A 21,024-nucleotide genomic window follows, 5' to 3' on the forward strand; every position below is an offset into this window, starting at 1 on the left:
CAAAGCAACAGAATACACATTCTTCTCTAGAGCACATGAACAGTTTCCAGAATAGATCATATTCTGGGTCACAAATCAGGTCTAAACTGGTACCAAAAGATTGGGATCATTCCCTGCATATTTTCAGACCACAATGCTCTGAAGCTAGAACTCAATCACAAGAGGAAAGTTGGAAAGAACTCAAATACATGGAGGTTAAAGAGCATCCTACTAAAGAATAAATGGGTCAACCAGGAAATTAAAGAAGAATTGAAAAAATTCATGGAAACAAATGAAAATGAAAACAAAACTGTTCAAAATCTGTGGGACACAGAAAAGATGGTCCTGAGAGGAAAGTATATAGCGATACAAACCTTTCTTAAAAAAGAAGAAAGGTCTTAAGTACACAACCTAACCTTACACATGAAGCTGGAGAAAGAACAGCAAAGAAAGCCTAAACCCAGCAGGAGAAGAGAAATAATAAACATCAGAGCAGAAAACAATGAAACAGAAACCAAAAGAACAGTAGAACAGATCAATGAAACTAGGAGCAAAGGTTTTGAAAGAATTAATAAGACTGATAAAGCCCTGGCCAAACTTATCAAAAAGAAAAGAGAAAGGACCCAAATAAATAAAATCATGAATGAAATAGGAGAAATCACAACCAACACCAACAAAATAGAAACAATTATAAGAACATATCATGAGCAACTATACGCCAGCAAATTTGACAATCTGGAAGAAATGAATGCATTCCTAGAGACATATAAATTACCAAAACTGAACTAGGAAGAAATAGAAAATGTGAACAGACCCAAAATCAGTAAGGAGACTGATGCAGTCATCAAAAATCTCCCCAAAGCAAAAGAAGAATTAATTTCTATTCTCCTGAAACTGTTCCAAAAACCAGAAATGGAAGGAAAAGTGTCAAACTCATTTTAGGAGGCTAGCATTATCTTGATCCCAAAACCAGACAAAGATCCCATCAAAAAGAATACTTACAAACCAATATCCTTGATGAACACAGACGGAAAAATTCTCACCAAAATACTAATCAATAGGATCCAACAGTACATTAAAAGGATTGTTCACTACGACCAAGAGGGATTTATTCCAGGGCTGCAATCAATGTGATACAATACATTAATTAAAAAAAAAAAAAGAACAAAAACCATATGATACTCTCAATAGATGCTGAAAAAGCATTTGACAAAGTACAGGATCCTTTCTTCATCAAAACTTTTCAAAGTGTAGGGATAAAGGGTACATATTTTAATATCATCAAAGCCATCTATGGAAAACCCACAGCCAATATCACTCTCAATGGGGAAAAACTGAGAGCTTTTCTCCTAGGGTCAGGAACATGGCAGGGATGTCCACTATCACTACTGCTATTCAACATAGTACTATTTGTTCTAGCCTCAGCAATCAGACAACAAAAAGAAATAAAAGGCATCCAAATCAGCAAAGAAGAAGTCAAACTCTCATTCTTTGCAGCTGATATGATACTTTATATGGAAAACCCAAGACTCCACTCCAAAACTGCAAGAACTCATACAGGAATTCAGTAAAGTGTCAGGATATAAAATCAATGTACAGAAATCAGTTGCATTTCTATACAACAACAGCAAGACAGAAGAAAGAAAAATTAAGGAGTCAATCCCATTTACAATTGTACCCCAAACCATATGATACCTAGGAATAAGCCTAATCGAAGAGGCAAAGAATCTGAACTCAGAAAACTATAAAGTACTCATGAAAGAAATTGAGGAAGACATAAAGAAATGGAAAAATGTTCCATGCTCCTGGATTGGAAGAACAAATATTGTGAAAATGTCTATGCTACCTAAAGCAATCTACACATTTAATGCAATCCCTATCAATTTTTTTAAAGAAATGGAACAAATAATCTTAAAATTTATATGGAACCAGAAAAGACCCCGAATAGACAAAGGTATGTTGAAAAAGAAAGTCAAAAAGTTGGTGGCACCACAATTCCAGACTTCAAGTTCTATTACAAAGCTATAATCCTCAAGACTGGTACTGGCACAAAAAAAGACACATAGATCAATGGAACAGAATAGAGACCCCAGAAATATACCCACAACTCTATGGTCAACTAATCTTTGACAAAGAGGAAAGAATGTCCAATGGAAAAAAAGACAGTCTCTTCAACAAATCATGATGGCAAAGTTGGACAGCCACATGCAGAAGAATGAAACTGGACCATTTCCTTATACCACACACAAAAATAGACTCAAAATGGATGAAAGACCTCAATGTGAGACAGGGATCCATCAAAACCCTTGAGGAGAACATAGGCAGCAACCTCTTCAACCTCAGCTGCAGCAAATTCTTCCTGGAAATTCAAATTCAATTCTTTGCAGCAAATTCAAAGGCAAGGGAAGCAAGGGCAAAAATGAACCACTGGGACTCCATCACAATCAAAAGCTTTTGCACAGCAAATGAAACAGGGGTGTATGGAGAGGGCGGTTGGGTGATGGACATTGGGGAGGATATGGGATATGGGGAAAGCTGGACAATTCACAGACCTGTAACCTGGGGCAAATAATACATTATATGTAATAAAAAAAATTGTCTAGCAATCAGCTTTCTCCTAGGGCTGTTTGTGTGTGTGTGCACACATGTGTTCATGAATAAGTTTATTATATCTTTTAACATAAACTGACACAGAGGATATATATAATATAACATATAGATAATAAGATATACAATACTCATTGCCCATTCTGTGCAGTCACTGTATTCTCACAGAATGCTTTCATTGATTTTTTTCTAAACTACTACATCCATGAGCCATCAATGGTTGAAACTGGGGAAAAAGTAAAGTTTTGATATAAATGTTGACTGAATATTTTTGTTAGAGAAAAGATGAAAGTGAAACAAATAAGACTTATGTTACAATTTCACTCATCTGTTAATAATGTGAGCAAGTTTTTTGTTGATTCTGGTGACAGTAATCAAATACTGAAGGAAATTTTCCTTAAAAATTTTGTGCTAGTCATAATGCATATGCTGAAGATAACAACATATTTTTAAACTTTTATCTGCATTAAAAATCAAGCACACAAATAAAAAAAAAAAAAAATCAAGCACAGGCATCAAATGCCTTTCCTTAAAAGGCCAGATAGTAAATATTTTAGGTTTATGGGCCATATAATGTATCACAAATATTGTATCTGTCATTGCTGCAATGTGGAAGTGGCCATGGACAATACATAAAGAAACAGGCAAGGCTGTATTCCAATAAAACTTTACTTCTAAAAACAGGCAACCAGACAGATTTGGGCTATGGGCTATGGGCTACAGTCTACCAACATCTGGTCTAGATTGTCAACAAAAAAATCCAGTCCTGATTTGTAGTTTGACAACTAACGTGATGTAAATCATCCCACCATGGCTCCTTTCAAGCTATCAACGTTAATATTACTGAACACTGAGCTGGGAAGAAATGTACAGTGGAACACTATTATATGGTACTTCCACCGTACAGATACAGGGGGTCTAAATAACCTCAAAAGCACAGATAGTAGTAAAAGGTAAAAATAAGTAGGAAATGTTAAAGTTTGATTACTTATTACCTTTGCCCTATCACAATTTAATTATGCTATATGACTTAATTGTTCATATGGCTGTTTTAACAAGCAAGTCGCAAAATTCCTAAAAATTTAACAACTGGTTCTTGGAAGCCTTTACTGGCTGGCTCTAGCACAGCACTGTGTCTCTATTTCATAAAATTCAAATCTCATTTTGTCACTCCCTTAGTTTAAATACTTTATGGCATTCCACAGATCTTGAGATAATGACTCAGGTCCTTATACTGGTGTCCTAAATTGTATGATTTCACTCCCTATTCACTGTTCCAGCCTCATATCTTACCAGTATTCCTTATGATACTTACCTCCAGCTACAATGAACTTTAAGTTCAAGCAACCTCTTCTTTCTTATTTTTATTCTTCACATATGCCATTCCCTCTGTCCAGTGAACTCTATTTATTGTCTTTCCTTAACTCCTACATAGCTTTAATGTCTTAGCTCAATCATTCCTCAGTTAGCCTTTCTTGAAGCATTATCCTAACACTAAACTCCTATATACCTCAATCACAGCACTACTCATTCTGCATTGTGCTTGTTTCTATAGTTGTCTAAATCCTTTACTAAGAGAAATCCCTTCTAGGGCAGTGATGTCTCCAGCAGTCAGCACCAACTTTCAACCTTGTGAGAGGGCCACCTAAAACACCTCATCCATTAGCTGCAGTTAAGCCTTCAATGACTGCAGCCTCGTAAGAGACTCTAAACCAGAACCACTTGGTTAAACTGCTCCTGAATTTCTGACCCACAAAAACTCTAGGATACTGGTGCTTATTGCTATTTTAAGCCACTAAGTTTTAGAGGTAATTTAAAAAATAGTAATAGATAACTAATACATTTATAGTCTCCTGATTTTAGTTAGCAGTAGGTAAGAAATTATATTAATCAAATAAATTATATTATTTATAATATATATAATATAATATATAATACTTATAAGTGTATCTATTATATGCAACATATGTAATAAATGTAATACTTCCAAATGTAAATATTATAAATTATACAAAATTACGTTAATCACGTTAAAAAAAATTCCCCTTAATCTTCTCCCTCTCCAATCTAATCACCAAGTCTTGTTGGTTCTGTACAAAAAACAGATTGTGAATTTATCTACTTCTCTTTATTTAAATGTTAATACCTGAGCCCAAGCTAGTACCTGTATTGTACTATTTCCTGAAGACCTCATAACAAATCTGTCTCCAACCCCAGCCAAACCTATCTCTACACACAGTGGTATGTGTGTTCTTTTGAAAAATAATTACATTAATTGCTATAAGCAATGTCCCCTAACAAATGCTAAAATTAGTTGCTGAAACTTTAAGGATATTTTCATGACCTCAAGATAATTCCGCCCCAGGGGGCGCCTGGGTGGCTCAGTGGGTTAAAGCCTCTGCCTTCGGCTCAGGTCATGATCCCAGGGTCCTGGGATCGAGCCCCGAATCGGGCTCTCTGCTCAGCAGGGAGCCTGCTTCCTCCCCTCTCTCTCTGCCTGCCTCTCTGCCTACTTGTAATCTCTGTCTGTCAAATAAAATAAATAAAATCTTTAAAAAAAAAAAAAAAGATAGTTCCCCCCAAATATTTATTAATTACTGTGGTGGTTTTAATATATGTCCACAAGTTTTTTGACACTCTTTCCTTGAGGGGGTGTAGCTTAACATCCCTGCCGGCTGTCAGACTGGGCTGGACTTAATAACTTACTTGTAATGAACACAGTATGAGAGGAAAAAAGCTCTGTAGTGGAGAAAACTTGGCAGACACCAACTTAAATGATCAGGGTTAACAGCATTAACATATTAATACAAAATGCCTTCTAACATGATGTGCTAAGAAGGACACTTCTGTTCTGTATTCTTTCCTAAAATACATTATCTCAGTCTAATCATGAGAAAACATACAATCCTAAGCTGAAGGATATTCTACAAAATAACTGACCAGTATTTTTCAATAATAAAGGTCTAAGGAAAGATAACAAAGCATTAAGAAACTGTCACAGATTAGAGGAGACAGAAATCTAGTGGGGATATCTGAATAAAGTCTGTAGTTTCATTCATTTCTTACTAGTGATAAATGTATCATGGTTATATAAAATGTTAACATTAGGAGAAGCTGATAAAAAGTTATATGGTAACTACTATTTTTGCTGCTTTTCTGTAAACAAAAATGTCAAAATTAAACGTAAAAAACAAACAAACAAAAAAACCTGAAGGAAATACAGCAAAACAGAAAAAGTCATAGTTGATTTTCTGCTTAAAATCTTTCAATGGCTTCCACAGCACTTAAGAGTAAAACCCAAACTCATTAGTATGGGAAGTAAAATTTTATATGGTAAGATGTGCAGTCCCAACCTACTTCCCTGGTTTTTATGTCATTGGCTTTTTACTTTATACAAGACTCAGCAACCAACTTCTTTTCTGCTTTTGGATCTTGAACTCTGTGACCCTTTCATGGTGAGGAGCCTTCCCCTGGCACTTCACATGGCTGCTGCTTTCCTATTCCTCACATCTCAGCTTTGATACCACCTCCTGGCACTCCATCTTCATCACCACTTCCTCTTACCTCCCACTTTATAGTACATCATTAGTAATGATCTTATGTATTTTTTATTTATTGTTTCAATAAACACTGTGCTCACTTTCTTCACTACTGAGTCCCCAGTGCCTATAATACTAACAAATAAAGATTGCCCAAGTATTTGATGAATATGTAAACAGATGCCATAATTCTTTGAAGTCTCATAATCTCACCTTCTCCCACCCTTATTTGAGAATCACTGTTCCAAAATATGCAAGTTATATCTACTTAAAATGAAAAGGTTTGGCTATATACTTTGTAAGTATCTTTTAAAGTAATATAATGGAGAAACAAGTACTATCATGCCCTCTTGGTCAGAGTACAAAACGGTTCAACCCAAGAAGTGTCATCTGACAAAATTTTACGTAAGTACAAATGCATTTACCCATTGACCAATCTAAAGGAACATGTGGATATATCTCTATAGGTAGAGAATGTGGATATAACTCTGTATGTCTGAAATTATATATGTACAAGAGGTTATTAAGTACACTGCTTGTGGCAGCAAAAACACTGGGGACAATCCGTGTGCCCATCAACAAGAATCTAGTTAAGTATACTACAAGACATCCATGGAAAACAATGTACCTTAGAAACTAATAAGGCTCTTGAAGTACTGATATTGAAAGCTTTATAAAATATAATGACATTGAAAAAAAACTATAGTGACCAAAAAAAAGGCAAGGAGAAGAACACACAATATGTTAACTTTTATGTAAAAAAGTGAAAAGAAAAATTATGTACTTCTACTTGCTTGTATTTGCCTAAAAGAAACTCTGAAAGAGGGGCACCTGGATGGCTCAGTCAGTTAAACATCTGTCTTCTGCTCAGGTTATAATCCCAGGTTCCTAGAATGGAGCCCCACATCAGGCTTCCTGCTCACTGGGGAGTCTGCTTCCCTATCGCCCCTGCTACTCTTCTCACGCGCTCTCTCTCTCTCACTCTCTCTCTTGAATAAATAAATAAAATCTTTAAAAAAAAAAATCTCAAAGGACGGATCAGAAAATAAAAGCAGTCACATAGCAAAAAGATAAAAGAAAGGGTATATGGTAGACTCAGGAAGAGAATGAGATGAAAGGGGAAAGAGTATGAGCAATGCTTTCACTTATACTGTTAAAAAATCAAAGCATTATGAAAAAATACATATGTATTAAGCTATTAAATTTCATATTAGGGACAGCTGGGTGGCTCAATCAGTTGAGCATCTGCTTTCGGCTCAGGTCATGATCTCAGGGTCCTGGGTTGAGTCCTACATCAGGCTCCTTACTCAGTGGGGAGTCTCCTTCTCCCTCTGTCTGCCACTTCCCCTGTTTGTACTCTCTCTCTCTGACAAATAAATATATAAAATTTTTTCAAAAGGTTTATATTATATATAAGCACCAGGTTTATTTTCTTCCTGTTTCCTTCTTGTCATTATTACAAATATGTACAATGTTATAATCATAGTAAAATACTGACTTTCTTACTTAAAAATTACTTATCATATAATTTTACAAGTTTATATATGAATTATTATACTATGCCTTTTCCATGGATAGATACTTATCTATATTGGTATCTCTCTTTATATATGTAGAATTAGAGAATATAAAATCCTTCTATCCTCTTCAAATTTAGATTTATGTAGGAAATCCCACAATCTCATTACTAAAATCTTGGCAAATATGTCATAGAATTTTTTTTATTTTTTAGATTTTAGAAAAATAATAAAATACATGAACCATACATTAGTATTATCCACAAGGTTGCATCCATATTGAAATACCTTGCTTAGTACTAAACACGATGAAACTGTAAAGTATAAATATTCGCACCAAGTGGGATAAAACAAAAATTATAAATGGCCACCCAAATGAATTTCTGTGAAATTTATGAGAAAATGTTTGGGTTTCAGAATGTTTTGAATTTTCATATTGGAGATTACAGACTTATTATTTTCATCTTTTAAGCAGGAACATTCAAATTCAGTTGTAGAAGGAAAATAGCATTAATACTAAAAACAGTATCCTGATATATTACATAAATGAAAAATAAAATGAAATTTAATAGTTCTTTATCAACAAATTACAAGCTATAATCATACATAACTAAATGAGGGGTGGGCACCTAGAAGACTCAATCAGTTAAGTGTCTGCCTTCAGCTCAGGTCATGATCTCAGGGTCCTGGGATGGAGCCCAGAGTCCAGCTCCCGGCTCAGTGGAGAGTCTGCTTCTTCCCCTCCCTCTAACCCTCTGCCCAACTTGTGTGCATACCTATATATATGCTCTCTTGCTCTCAAATAAATAAAATCTAAAAAAAAAAAAAAAAATTAAATGAAAATGAACCAGATTTCCATAATTCAAGGACTAGCTTCCTTGAAAAAGTTAGGGTTTATTCCTGAAGTGTTCCAGTATAACAAGATAAAATATATACACTTGATTATAATGTACTAGATGCTATGGTAATGACACACTGGGCATTCTCAAAATCTATAAAAGGTATTACAAAATATTGAATAAATCAATATACAGGCTAAACACACAAACAGATATAAGAATCAGCATTTGTAACAAATTTCACAGGTTTATTACTGAACAATTAAAAATAAAATATTGGCTCTTAACATTTTCTAAAATTCTGAATCTGAGCCTATTCCTTAAATTTAAAATATATATATTTATATTTTTCTTCATCAGCAAATCCCAAAAATTATTTCCAAAGAACACCTTACTTTACTTAAAAGGTGCTAAGGCATTTGAGGAACAATATTAAATCCAGTAACAGTGTTAGCAACCTATGTTTAAGAAAAACCCCAATAATTTGAAAAGAGATTAAGTTTAGCTCTTTATTAAAAATAAGTCAGCACAGACAATATGGCATCATAAAAATTTAATCACATATTAGAAAGACAAATCAAATTGATATAACCTCATGTCACATCATTTTATTTTTAAATTAGTCTAGTCACATCCTTCTAGAGGGACTAATTTTAAGTTAGCACAAATTTCAGTACTGCCTACAGATTTCTGTCAGTGTAAATTGCAACAGCCATGCATATTTATTAGGATGTAATTTCATCTCTGGATTTCAGTGACACTGATAAACCACTCAAGCTTCACTCCGGGTTTTTAATGACACCAGAACAAGTTGATGGAATTACAGCTTCATATGTACCACTGAAAGTCTTATTTCTTATCATAGAATAATAAGGCTAGAATCTTAAAGAGCATCATTCCTGCTGTATCACCATGAAAAGATGGATGCCTACTTTATTTTTTAAATTCCATAACGTGTCCTTAGTAATCTATTCTAATGCTGAGACCACGGTCATATCTTTAGTTATTTCTCTTTCTCTCACACTCACTCTCTCTTGTCTTACCCCCCTCCTTGTCCCACCCCACTCCTCATCCCCGCACTCTCTCACCACAGCTGCACTGGCAACTGACTTCAGGAAAACATTCACTTGAATTCAAAAACTTTTTGAAGCTTTATAAATCCAAATACTTCATGCATTAAAAAATAGAAAAACTGATTAAAATAATAATGGGAAATGTACACAAATTTCCAGACCATGGGCAAACACACTTCTTTTGCTCTCTACCCAGAAAACATATATCAATATTGAGTGCATACTATACCATACCAATCAAAGAGAGTTGCCCTAATCTCCCTAAATTTTAAATTTTAAATTTTAAATTTTAAAAGCTTTGGCTTTAAAGAGCTACAAGTCAAAAGAAAAATTATAAAGAGATACCAATTTTCAGCCACTTGGTTAACTTAATTTCCTAAACCGGCATTTAACCGAGTGGGTGAAATGAGGTTTCCTGCCAGAAATCCACCTCACAGTAAGATGAGCTAACCTGTCTGAAAGCAACGACCAAACCAAATGCAGGAAAAATGGGAAACCAAATTAGCTCTTTTTGGTTTTATTGCCTTTAAAATAATGAAGAGACATAACAAAAAAGGCATTATTACATTGACAAAAACATTAGGTAGCCAATATATTTACCTTGCATTCAATCTCTGCTTGTTTGCGCTTTGCTTCACTTAATTGAGTAAGTAGTCCTTTGTTCTGTGCCGAAAGATACTGCACTTTCTCATGCAGACTAATCACCTCTTGTTCCGCTCTTCGAAGATGGTTACTGTTGATCTGATTCTAATAATTAAAAATATAAATATTCAGACATTAAAGACCCCCCAAAAAATCTACAAATTTTTACCTCCCCATTATATCTCAATAACATTATGTAAAATGCTATCCGTTACAGGTGGATTTTATTTAACATATAATAGTTAAACACTAAAAAATTATAAATGTGCTTTAAGAATTGAGTCATTGGGGAGGGTATGTGATTTGGTGAGTGCTGTGAAGTGTGTAAACCTGGTGATTCACAGACCTGTACCCCTGGGGATAAAAATATATGTTTATAAAAAATAAAAAAATTAAAAAAAAAAAAAAAAAAAAAAGAATTGAGTCATCCAGAAGATACTTAAGGTCTATATTAGAAACTCTTCCTAACTTTCTGTTTATACAATAACTATCTACAAACTTAAAGAATGTTTACACAGACCCTGAAGTATTAATTTCTGAAATGGGCAGTATCATACAAATGAGTAGATAAAGAAATATGATGAATTTAACTCCTCTTCCCAAAAAGACAGACTGACTGAAAAGTACCATCACCATTTACTAGACTGTAAAATCCTTTATGTCATGAAATGTGTCATATGCACTTCTATTTTCCAATGTACAGCACAGCCATTTTAAGGAACCTGAACTGGATTTGAATTCCGACTTGTTATTTGATGATTAAGCAAACTAGTTATAATATCTCTATTTTTTTATTTGAAAAATGTATATAAAAATACTCACTATTTCTTATTCGGGTCTCTTCAGTATTAAATGAGAGATTACATGGAACAGCACTTAGTATATAGAAATAACTCAATAAATGTTGGTGTTCAATGTATTAAAACTATAGAACATGCTAAAAAATACATAGAGACCTTAATTTGACTGACATGAAGTAGTTTCCCCATGCAGGCTCCACATAGCCTGATTTCTTTCAACCCTAAGATTCTATCAGGGGTCTGAAAGAAACAGTAGGGATTTTACAATCGAAGACAGAAGAATCTGGTTCCTCATTTTACAGTTTTTCAACCTTGCTAAATTTACCTAATCCCATCAAATCCAGTACACTAGTACAAGCATAGATATTATGACTAGACTTCAAAGGCTGTGTTGTAAGAATCACATGAGAAAAGTTTATGAAAGGAAGCTCACATAATTTCTGAAATTAAGCAGATACTTAATAAATCCTTGGTTGTTACTATTATTACACCTATTCTACTTCACTCAATAAAAACAACCCAGCCTCCAGTTTTATTAAAAAATCTGCATCATGTAACAGTTTTAAGCTCCAAAAATCCTTTTGTCATGAAATGTGTCATATGCACTTCTATTCTATTCTAATTCTCTGTTTAATTAGAACCATTTCTGAGTTTCTTCATTTTTACTTTACTCTTCTTCCTGACTCAGTATTTGTCTATAAAATAGTGATCCTCTTAGTACTTAGATTCAGTACTTAATCTAAGTACTCAGTACTTAGAGTCAAAATGTTCTGCAACTTCTTTTTACTGTCTTCGCTTCTACCACTGAACAAATAACCACACTTCAGAAGACATAAATTCAACATAAGCTGCAAAGAATTCCCACAGATAGAATCCCTCTCTTGACTCCTCACTACAAGTTCATGATCCAAAATTATAAAACTCCACACATAAAACCAAAAATTGACAATAAGTGAGAAATTGTAGACAAAAGGATAAAAAGAACAAATTCTTTAAAAACTCTAGATAATAATCATGTAAGGACTTTGTATAAAAGTTTATTTAAAATGATAAGACATAAAAAGAGGGAGCAAAAAACATAAGCAAAGAACAAGTAACTATCAAAAAACATTTAGCAAATTTGGGGGTGCCTGGATAGCTCAGTTGGTTAAGCGTCCAATTCTTGATTTTGGCTCAGCTCATGAGCTCAGGGTCATGGCATGGAGCCCAGTGCCCGGCTCCCTGCTCAGCACAGTCTGCCTGTCCCTGTCCTTCTGCTCTTCCCCCCACTCATATATGTGTTCTCTCTCTCTCAAAATAAATAAATGAATAATCTTTTAAAAAAAAAACAGATTTAGCAAATTTGAAAAACAACCAAATACAACTTCTAGAACTTAATATAGTCAGTAATGTTAAAAATTAATTGAAGGGTTAAACAGAGAATTAGCTACACTGAAAAAACAGTGTTCCAGAAGAGGTCAAGAGACATAGACGAGAGTAAGGAGGTACAAAATACAACTAATAGAGGTTGCAGAATAAAACAGATCACAAAGGAAAAAGTGAGCTATGACAGTGTAGGAGATGACAATACTTAAGAATTTTTACAACTGGAAAAATTATATATATGGATCCACATTCTGGGAAACACAACTAGTTGTAGGCAGGATAAATACAAATAAGCCCTCACTAAGAAACATTTTAACAAAACAGAATGCTCACAAAAAGAAGAGATAAATCAAGGGCAAAACTGAGTATCTGGTAAGGGGGGAAGGGAAATACTCAGCAGACATCTCAAAAGGAAAAGTTTGTAGTGCTTAAAAAAATAAATTTCATCCTACAATAGCATATTCAGCTAAACTATCACACCAGAGTGAGGAAAAAGTATATTTACCTTTAGGAAAGTGAGAGTTTATAATGCATGATCGAAATCGGAAAGAAACTATTAAATAAAAGTAACAGAGAGCAAAATGTTAGCAAATAGATAGACAAATCCAAATAAGCACTGACTCCATAAAACAACAATGGAAGAAGAGCAATAAAAATCTTCCAAGGCCCTTATACAGTTTAGAAGGAAGATGGAGATGATTATCAACATCAAACTTTGGTCAGTCAGGTGAGCATTTTTTATTTTTTTCAGGTAATAAACACTAACAGAAAAGGAATCATAAAAGTCAAACCAGTAGTAGAAAAAGAAACATCTAAATTAACCCAATAAAAAAAGGAAGAAAGGAGGGGGAAAAAATAGAAAAAAGGGAAGAAATAAATTGAAAAAAGAAAATAATTTTAAATGGATACATCATAATAAAGAGTTTTGATTCCTATTTTAGTATATGTGCTGCCGAAGCGAGCACAAGAGTTTTGATTCCTGATGGGGTTGTAGAATATAAAGAGCACTACTCCTATTCTTTAAAAAAAAAAAAAAAAGCCAAACTCTAAATTCATGATTTTTGTTAAAACCAGAGAGGAAAGGTTACAAGGCAACGAACTATCCCCAAATCTAAGGACAGACAGGGCAGATGAAGCCAGAAGTTGTTAAGAATAATTCAGCCAGAATATTATTAAATTGGTTGTGGCCAAGTGTTGGCTGGCTAGAGAGTGTGGAGCCCAAGGGGAACAGCAGAGTTCACAAGCTCTTATACACTTTTTCTTCATGGACCCAAAAAGATACACACAAAAAAGACTGATGAGAGTCTTGAGAAAGAGATCTCCACAGCATAGGCTTGAGGGAGAATAGCAGGCAATGGAGAAGGAGCACTAAACCTTCCCTCCTCTAGGGCATAAAAGGTTTCACAGGCTTCACAGGCCAAGAAACACTGTTGCCCCTGAAACACTGGGGAAACTACTCGAGAATGGGACAGGACTATATTGTGGGCCTAAGACTATGCTGGTGGTCCAGCGGAGCACTAAGAAAGTCAAACACTCCAGATCCAGGGACACAATACAGCCTGAGACGGAGGCTTTATCGGAAAAATGGGGAAGACTTCTGCCCCTCCAAATTCCTGCAACAAGTATCAGTGGAACACCCTGGAGACTGACTCTCTGAAATGCTGTGTAAATGGAAGACCTAAAGACACTGAGAAAACCCGCTGGCAAACCAGCCCCCAATCTAAAAATAAGATAGTGCTAGAGGAATTTGAAGGCTGTGGTGCAATGAGGGTAACCACAGAAACAACAAACCTCAAACCCAGCCCAACTCCTGAATGTATTAACTCAAATCCCCCACATTAAAGGCCTAGCAGAGGAAAAGGTATGCCCATTTCCAGGCATTAAAAACTACTTACCTTAGTCTATTGTCCTACTCAAGATATTCAATTTTCAGCAAAAAATTACAAAGCATAGGAACAAGTAAGAAAAAACAAACACTACCATGAGACAAAGCAATCCACAGAATCAGCCTCCCATATGACACAGATATTAAATTACCTGACAGGGAATTTACAGTAACACTGATTAATATGCTAAAGGCTCTAACAGAAAAGTGAAAACCATGCAAGATCACATAGTTAGTATTGACACAGAAATAAAAACTGAAAGAATCAAATGGAAATGCTAGAAATGAAAAACACAGTAATATATTTGAAAAATGCCTTCAATGGCTCATCAGACAACTCACAAAGTGGAAGAAAGAATCAGTGAACTTAATAGTAAGTCAACAGAAATATTTAAGTCAAGAAAAACAAACACAAAGGGAACAAATAATGAGGGGGGGAAAAAGAAGAGAACATTCAAGAGTTACTGTCAATATCAAATAATCTAATGCATGTGTAATGGGAATCCCAAGAGGAGAAAAGAGTATGGGTGGACAGAATATATATTTGAAGAAGAAATAACCAAGAATTTTCCAAATTTCATGGTAGACACAAAGCCAGAGGGCCAAGAAACTCAGAGGAAAAAAAAAACAAAGCAAAAAAGTACATCAAATCGTTTCATCTTCAAACTGCTAAAAATAAGACAGAAAACCTTAAGGGTGAGCAGAGGGACAAACACATTACATGCAGATGAACAAAAACAGAATGACAACAGAATACAAAAAATCCAAAATATCAGAAACCTGAATCTAGCCATCTGAATGTGTTGTGTATGTCTCTGTATGTGTGCTGTATCATATAATTGTTTGTTTTCAGTATTTTGATAACCGTACCTCAGTATAACTGGTTTGCTTTGCAATCCTACGTATTTTACTTTATGCATTAAAAAACATTATTTTAGAAAGGGTTCAGAGGGTTCAGACTGTCAAAGAAGTTTATAATATAAAAAAGAGGTAAGAATCCCTGACCTGAAGAAACTCCCAGAGCTATCCACAAGGAAACATGTACAAGAATGTTCAGAGCAGCACTATCTGTAAGAGCAAAAACTGGTACACAGGAAGAAGAGTGGGGCTCAGTAAACTAAGGTGGACTCCGTAGGTGGTATTTTCTAAAAGGCACTGCAATGAAGGCGCTGAAATGTATCAACAAGGACAAATCTCTTAATCTGGATGCTCGATATGGACCATCCTCAGTTCAAGCACTGGCATTTAGGGAAAAGTACTTTATGTGATTCTTCTTCTAGCAAAATTGATCCAAAATCACACTTAATCAAGTACAATTCAAAATACAAATCCTTAGGAAGCCTTTTCCACAGCAGTTTTCATCAAACTCTTTAATTACCAAATTTCTGAATTATACATTTTTTAGATTTTATTGAGGTATAATTGATACAGAGCACTGCGTAAGTGTAAGATGTACAGCATAATGACTCGACTTACATTAATCAGAAATGATTAATAACCATGTCATATAGTGAATTATATTAAATGTAGTTTTGTGCATGCCTGATTTCTTAGGTGTTAAGTTCTCTGATGGCTGGGCAGTGTTTTGTATTCAAAAGTTCTCAAAACGATGTTTATGAATTTGATTCATTTATCACTCTTAAATAAAATCTGGGGTGGCTGGGTGGCTCTGTCTGTTAAGCGTCTGCCTCCACTCTGGTCATGATCCCAGAGTCCTGGGATTGAGCCCCTTGTTGGGCTCCCTGCTCAGCAGGGATCCTGCTTTTCCTTTTCCCTATACCCCTCCCCCTGCTTGTGCTCTCTCACAAATAAGTAGATAAAGTCTTAGAAAGAAAGAAAGAAAGAAAGAAAGAAAGAAAGAAAGAAAGAAAGAAAGAAAGAAAACCTGAACAAAGGCTTAAAAGCTTGCTTGCATCTTTAATATGTGCATGAGGATAAAATCTGTTATAAAAATAGAATTTCCCACTACAAAAGCTAGATTTCTAATTTTATAATCTTACTGTTATTTTTAATTTTAATGAAAAATACAAGAAAAATAACTTTGAACAATGTAAAACAAGATATATTTAACCTAAAGGATTTACAGATTCTTGTTATCATGTTCAAGTTCGGATGGTCATTTTGCACATAGGTATGCAGAATGATACCTGAGTTAACTATGCCCCCTACTGACTAGATATTTTGAAAACCAAATAACATTACAGAGAATACAGTCCACACAAATGTACAACATAAAAATCAAGTGGTTTATAATGCAAATGAACTCCATAAAAAGGATTTTTCAGATCTTAAATCAAGTATATTTAAGGTAGAATTTATTACAGAAAGGGAAGATCTGAGAAGAAGTATAACTTTGGAATTAATGCTCAGAGTCACATTATACATAAGGAAGAATCATTCACATTATAGTATACACCAATTGTTCTCAACCAGGGAAATTCTGCCCCAAGGGGATATCTGGCAATGTGTAGAGATGCTTTTGGTCATCACAACCTCGAGTGGGGGGTACAGTGATACTGGGACCGAGTTGGTAGAGAGATGCTGGTAAACATCCTACAATGCGCAGGCCAGTCCCCCAAATAAAGGATTACTTGATTCAAAACCCATTTTAATAGTCAAGGTTGAGAAATTTTGCTCTACATGACTATTGCCTCTCAAGTTATACAACAAGGGAACAAAGTTAAATGTAGTTTTATGACTTGTTCAAACTTTGCGGAATAGGTCAAAGAAGACACTAAATCTCTGATATCAAAGACTATAATTTTTAGCCCTTTTTCTTTGGGCTAGGAAATTAGTCTAGACGGTTTCATGTATCCATCGTTTAGCTCTATTTTAAGGATGATATAACCCGTGCATAAACATTTTTTATATTAATTTATTTTCAGCATAACAGTATTCATTATTTTTTCACCACACCCAGTACTCCATGCAATCCGTGCCCTCTATAATACCCACCACCTGGTACCCCAACCTCCCACCCCCCGCCCCTTCAAACCCCTCAGATTGTTTTTCAGAGTCCATAGTCTCTCATGATTCACCTCCCCTTCCAATTTCCCCCAATTCCCTTCATAAACTTTTGATCTGCTAATAGTTTTTGTTTTTGTTTTTCACCTCCCCTTCCAATTTCCCCCAATTCCCTTCATAAACTTTTGATCTGCTAATAGTTTTTGTTTTTGTTTTTAGAGAGAGAATGAGAGCATGTGAGGGGATGCGGGAGGGGCAGAGAGAGAGGAAGAGAGAGAATCTTAAGCAGACTTCACAATCTGTCTGGAACCCAATGTGGGGCTTGATCTCATGACCCTGAGCTCATGACCTGAACCAAAAATTAAGAATCCAGTATTTAACCAATTGAGCCACGCAGGCACCCCATGCTAATGGTATTTTTAAGATTGTATTTATTTATTTGACAGAGATCACAAAGTAGGCAGAGAAAGAGGAGGAAGCAGGCTCCCCACTGAGAAGAGAGCCCAATGCGGGGCTTGATCCCAGGACCCTGGAATCATGACCTGAGCTGAAGGCAGAGGCTTTAACCCACTGAGACACCCAGGCACCCTGCTAAAGGTATTTTTTTAAAGGTACCAGGCTTTCCCATCATACCTGTGTTTCCATTTCCATCATCCTTTGTTTTATTTCTCTTATTTCTGCCTGAGTTTCAGCTTCTCTAAGTCGAATGGTCATCAGTTCATCCTGTAACTCATTCACAGCATTTTTCTTAGGTGGGTCTTTCCACCTCCCAGTAGTACGAGCTAAGTGGCGCTAAAAGACAAAAAAAAAAAATAAATAAAATAAAATAAAAAAATAAAAAAAATATATTGCAACAAATATTCCCACTATCAAAATAAGAGCTGACTTTCCTGGCACTTATTTCATGCCCACTACTATATTTAGCACTGTACATACATTATTTTATTTAATCCCCAGAAAACCTTAATAGTTAGGCACTATTATCGTCATTATCCAGGTTAGATGATGGAAATGGTCATGATTAAGTAACTTCAAAAGGTCAGTATAGTCAACAAGTGGCAGATCTGGAATACAAGCTCAGATATACTTCAAATCTGTTTATACTGTGGCTAATTGTAAAGAATACAATTTTTACCCTAAATTTATTATAAGAGGGATTTCCACATATTTAATGAAATCCCAAGAAAAAAATATGGGGCCATTCATGAATTAAGGAAGGAATATTAGGAGTGTTCTCAAAATATCCATGGTGAAGCATTAGTTTCCTTTTGTTTTTAATTTCCAGTTTATTGCTGCCTGACATTTCTGGGGAAAGAAAAAACCTGTGGCAATGTTAAGGACTAATTTCAGTCTTTGCTAGATGTAGCCCCATCCCAAATTCAAACCGAAGTCACTATTCTGAAATGGTATATAGTGTTTTATTTCTTCCCTCTCTCCCTTCTTGCTCTGTCTTCTAGACTCATTTTTTTGTTTGTTTGTTTCTTGTCAACACTTTCCCTCATATGTGAATAAATTTTCAGGCATATAAATGCCTGATTTTGTTAGTAACCAATTTTCAAAAGTTTACAAAGGTATAGACAAATTTATGTTAGTGTCACCCTCTGTTGTTTCATACTAATGGATTTAATATCAACAGAAGAAATATATCCTATATAAAGGAAAATTTTTTGATTCTTTACAGAAGTTATATAAATCACAATGATATAAGTCTTGATCTCTATTTTATCTGTTTTTTAATTAAATGAATTAAAAAGGGAGAAACAGGTTAAAGGTACCTTCAACTTCTAAGTGCTCTCAGATTTCTGCACTGAAAGAGTCCTTCTCATTTTAAACTCAAATCCTAGTGTTGATCATCAGCTACTTCAAATTCACACAAACTGGGTATTCAGGTTTCACCTGCTTTTTAAAAAACATACAAAATACAATGATATACCTGCCAGTGTTCCTCTAAATCCTTGACTTGTTGTCTAAGTTCTTTCAATCCCATAATAGCTTCTGCTTCTCTCAGTTTCACAGCAATGAGCTCTTCCTGAAGTCTTGCAATGTTATTCTCATCAGGAAAGGAGTTGTTTCTCTGAAGCAAGAGAAAATACAATATGGAATTTTTAAATTTAAAGAATAAAATTAAATAAAACATGTGTAGTAAGAGCTATTTTATCCCACATGTAACTATACTTAATTTTACACACTTTTACTGAGATATAAATCACAAACCATAAAACTTACCCTTTTAATGTGCACCAATCAGTGGTTTTAAGAGTATTCACAGGGTTGCACAACCATCACCACAATCTAATTTCAGAACATTTTAATCACCCCAAAATGAAACCCTATACCCATTAGCAGTCACTCCACATTTCCCCTCCCCACAGCCCCTGACAACCACTAGTCTACTTTCTGTCTCTATGGATTTGTCTATTCTGGACGTTTCATATCAATGGAATCACACAATATGTGGCCATTTATGACTAACTTCTTTCACCTAGAGTGTTATCAAGGTCCATTCCTTTTTACTGAAAAATAATAGTTCCTTGTGTGTATATGCTACATTTTATTTATCCATTCACAGCTGACAGAAATTTGAGTTGTTTCCACTTACTGACTACTATGAAAACGTGAGGATTATTTGTGTAAAAGTGTGTGGACCTGTATTTTTAATTCTCTTGAGTTTATACTAAGGAGCTAAACTGCTACTTTTAAGCTTTTCCAAAGCAGATTTACTGTTTTACATTTCCACAGGGAATGTATGAGGGTAACTACTGAATTTTGAGGACACAAAAAGTCTAACTTGCTTTGCTTAATAAAACAGTAATCAGAGTTTTAAAGCAACATGAGCAAAATGTTTTTCAACATGGCAATAAGCTTACTAATCCCTGATTAGGACTCCAAACAAAGCATGGACATCATTCATATTTCAAAGATCTATGGAGGGACGCCTGGGTGGCTCAGTTGGTTAAGCAGCTGCCTTCGGCTCAGGTCATGATCCCAGCGTCCTGGGATCGAGTCCCGCATTGGGCTCCTTGCTCGGTGGGGAACCTGCTTCTCCCTCTGCCTCTGCCTGGGATTCTGTCTGCCTGTGCTTGCTCTTTCGCCCTCTCTCTCTGATAAATAAATAAAATCTTAAAAAAAAAAAATCTATGGAAATGAATTGTCCAAAGCCTGTTTTGTTGTATTTTCTCAGCATGTCACTTTGGAAAGGAGTATAAAAACTTTATACATTAGTTATTATTTATATTTAAGAAATTAATACCAAGGTGATCTAAATATTTGCTTAAAGAGTACAAGATTTAGGGGCGCCTGGGTGGCTCAGTGGGTTAAAGCCTCTGCCTTCGGCTTAGGTCATGATCCCAGGGTGCTGGGATCGAGCCCCGCACTGGGCTCTCTGCTCAGCAGGGAGCTTGCTTCCTCCTCTCTTTCTGCCTGCCTCTCAGCCTATATGTGATCTCTGTCTCTGTAAAAAATAAATAAATAAATGAATGAATGAATGAATAAATAAATAAATAAATAAAATCTTTTAAAAAAAGAGTAAAAGATTTAGACTAATCCCCTGCTCTACTGAAAGACCCACCTTAGGATACAGGGTAGCACTTATTACTCTGAGCCATGACCAAGAGATCCTAAATTAGGCCCTAGTAAAATCTCCTTGAGTCAACTGAGGCACTACTGAGATTTCAAGTACTGAATCTATGAAATTTTATAACTCTAAAATATTTCTAAAATATGACTATAAAATAGGACATGAAAAATTTAGCCCACAGAGATCATGAATAAAGCTATCCTTGCCAACTACACAATTTTATGATGGACTAAATAT

At 35.1% G+C, this 21,024-nt stretch overlaps 1 protein-coding gene across 9 annotated transcripts in view; it reads right to left on the minus strand.

Annotated features, from left to right (window-relative positions):
* EVI5 (ecotropic viral integration site 5) overlaps positions 1-21,024 on the minus strand; it is a 205,135-nt gene that overhangs the window by 61,458 nt on the left and 122,653 nt on the right. For all 9 annotated transcript variants that reach the window (XM_059138558.1, XM_059138553.1, XM_059138554.1 and 6 more), the window contains 3 exons: positions 19,144-19,284; positions 17,844-18,002; positions 10,155-10,301 (listed from right to left, as the gene is read on the minus strand). In XM_059138558.1, coding sequence (XP_058994541.1) covers positions 10,155-10,301; positions 17,844-18,002; positions 19,144-19,284 — 447 coding nt within the window. The remainder of the gene's footprint in view (positions 1-10,154; positions 10,302-17,843; positions 18,003-19,143; positions 19,285-21,024) is intronic.

This window comes from Mustela lutreola, chromosome 10, assembly GCF_030435805.1.
Source record: "Mustela lutreola isolate mMusLut2 chromosome 10, mMusLut2.pri, whole genome shotgun sequence".
Taxonomy (NCBI): Eukaryota; Metazoa; Chordata; class Mammalia; order Carnivora; family Mustelidae; genus Mustela; species Mustela lutreola.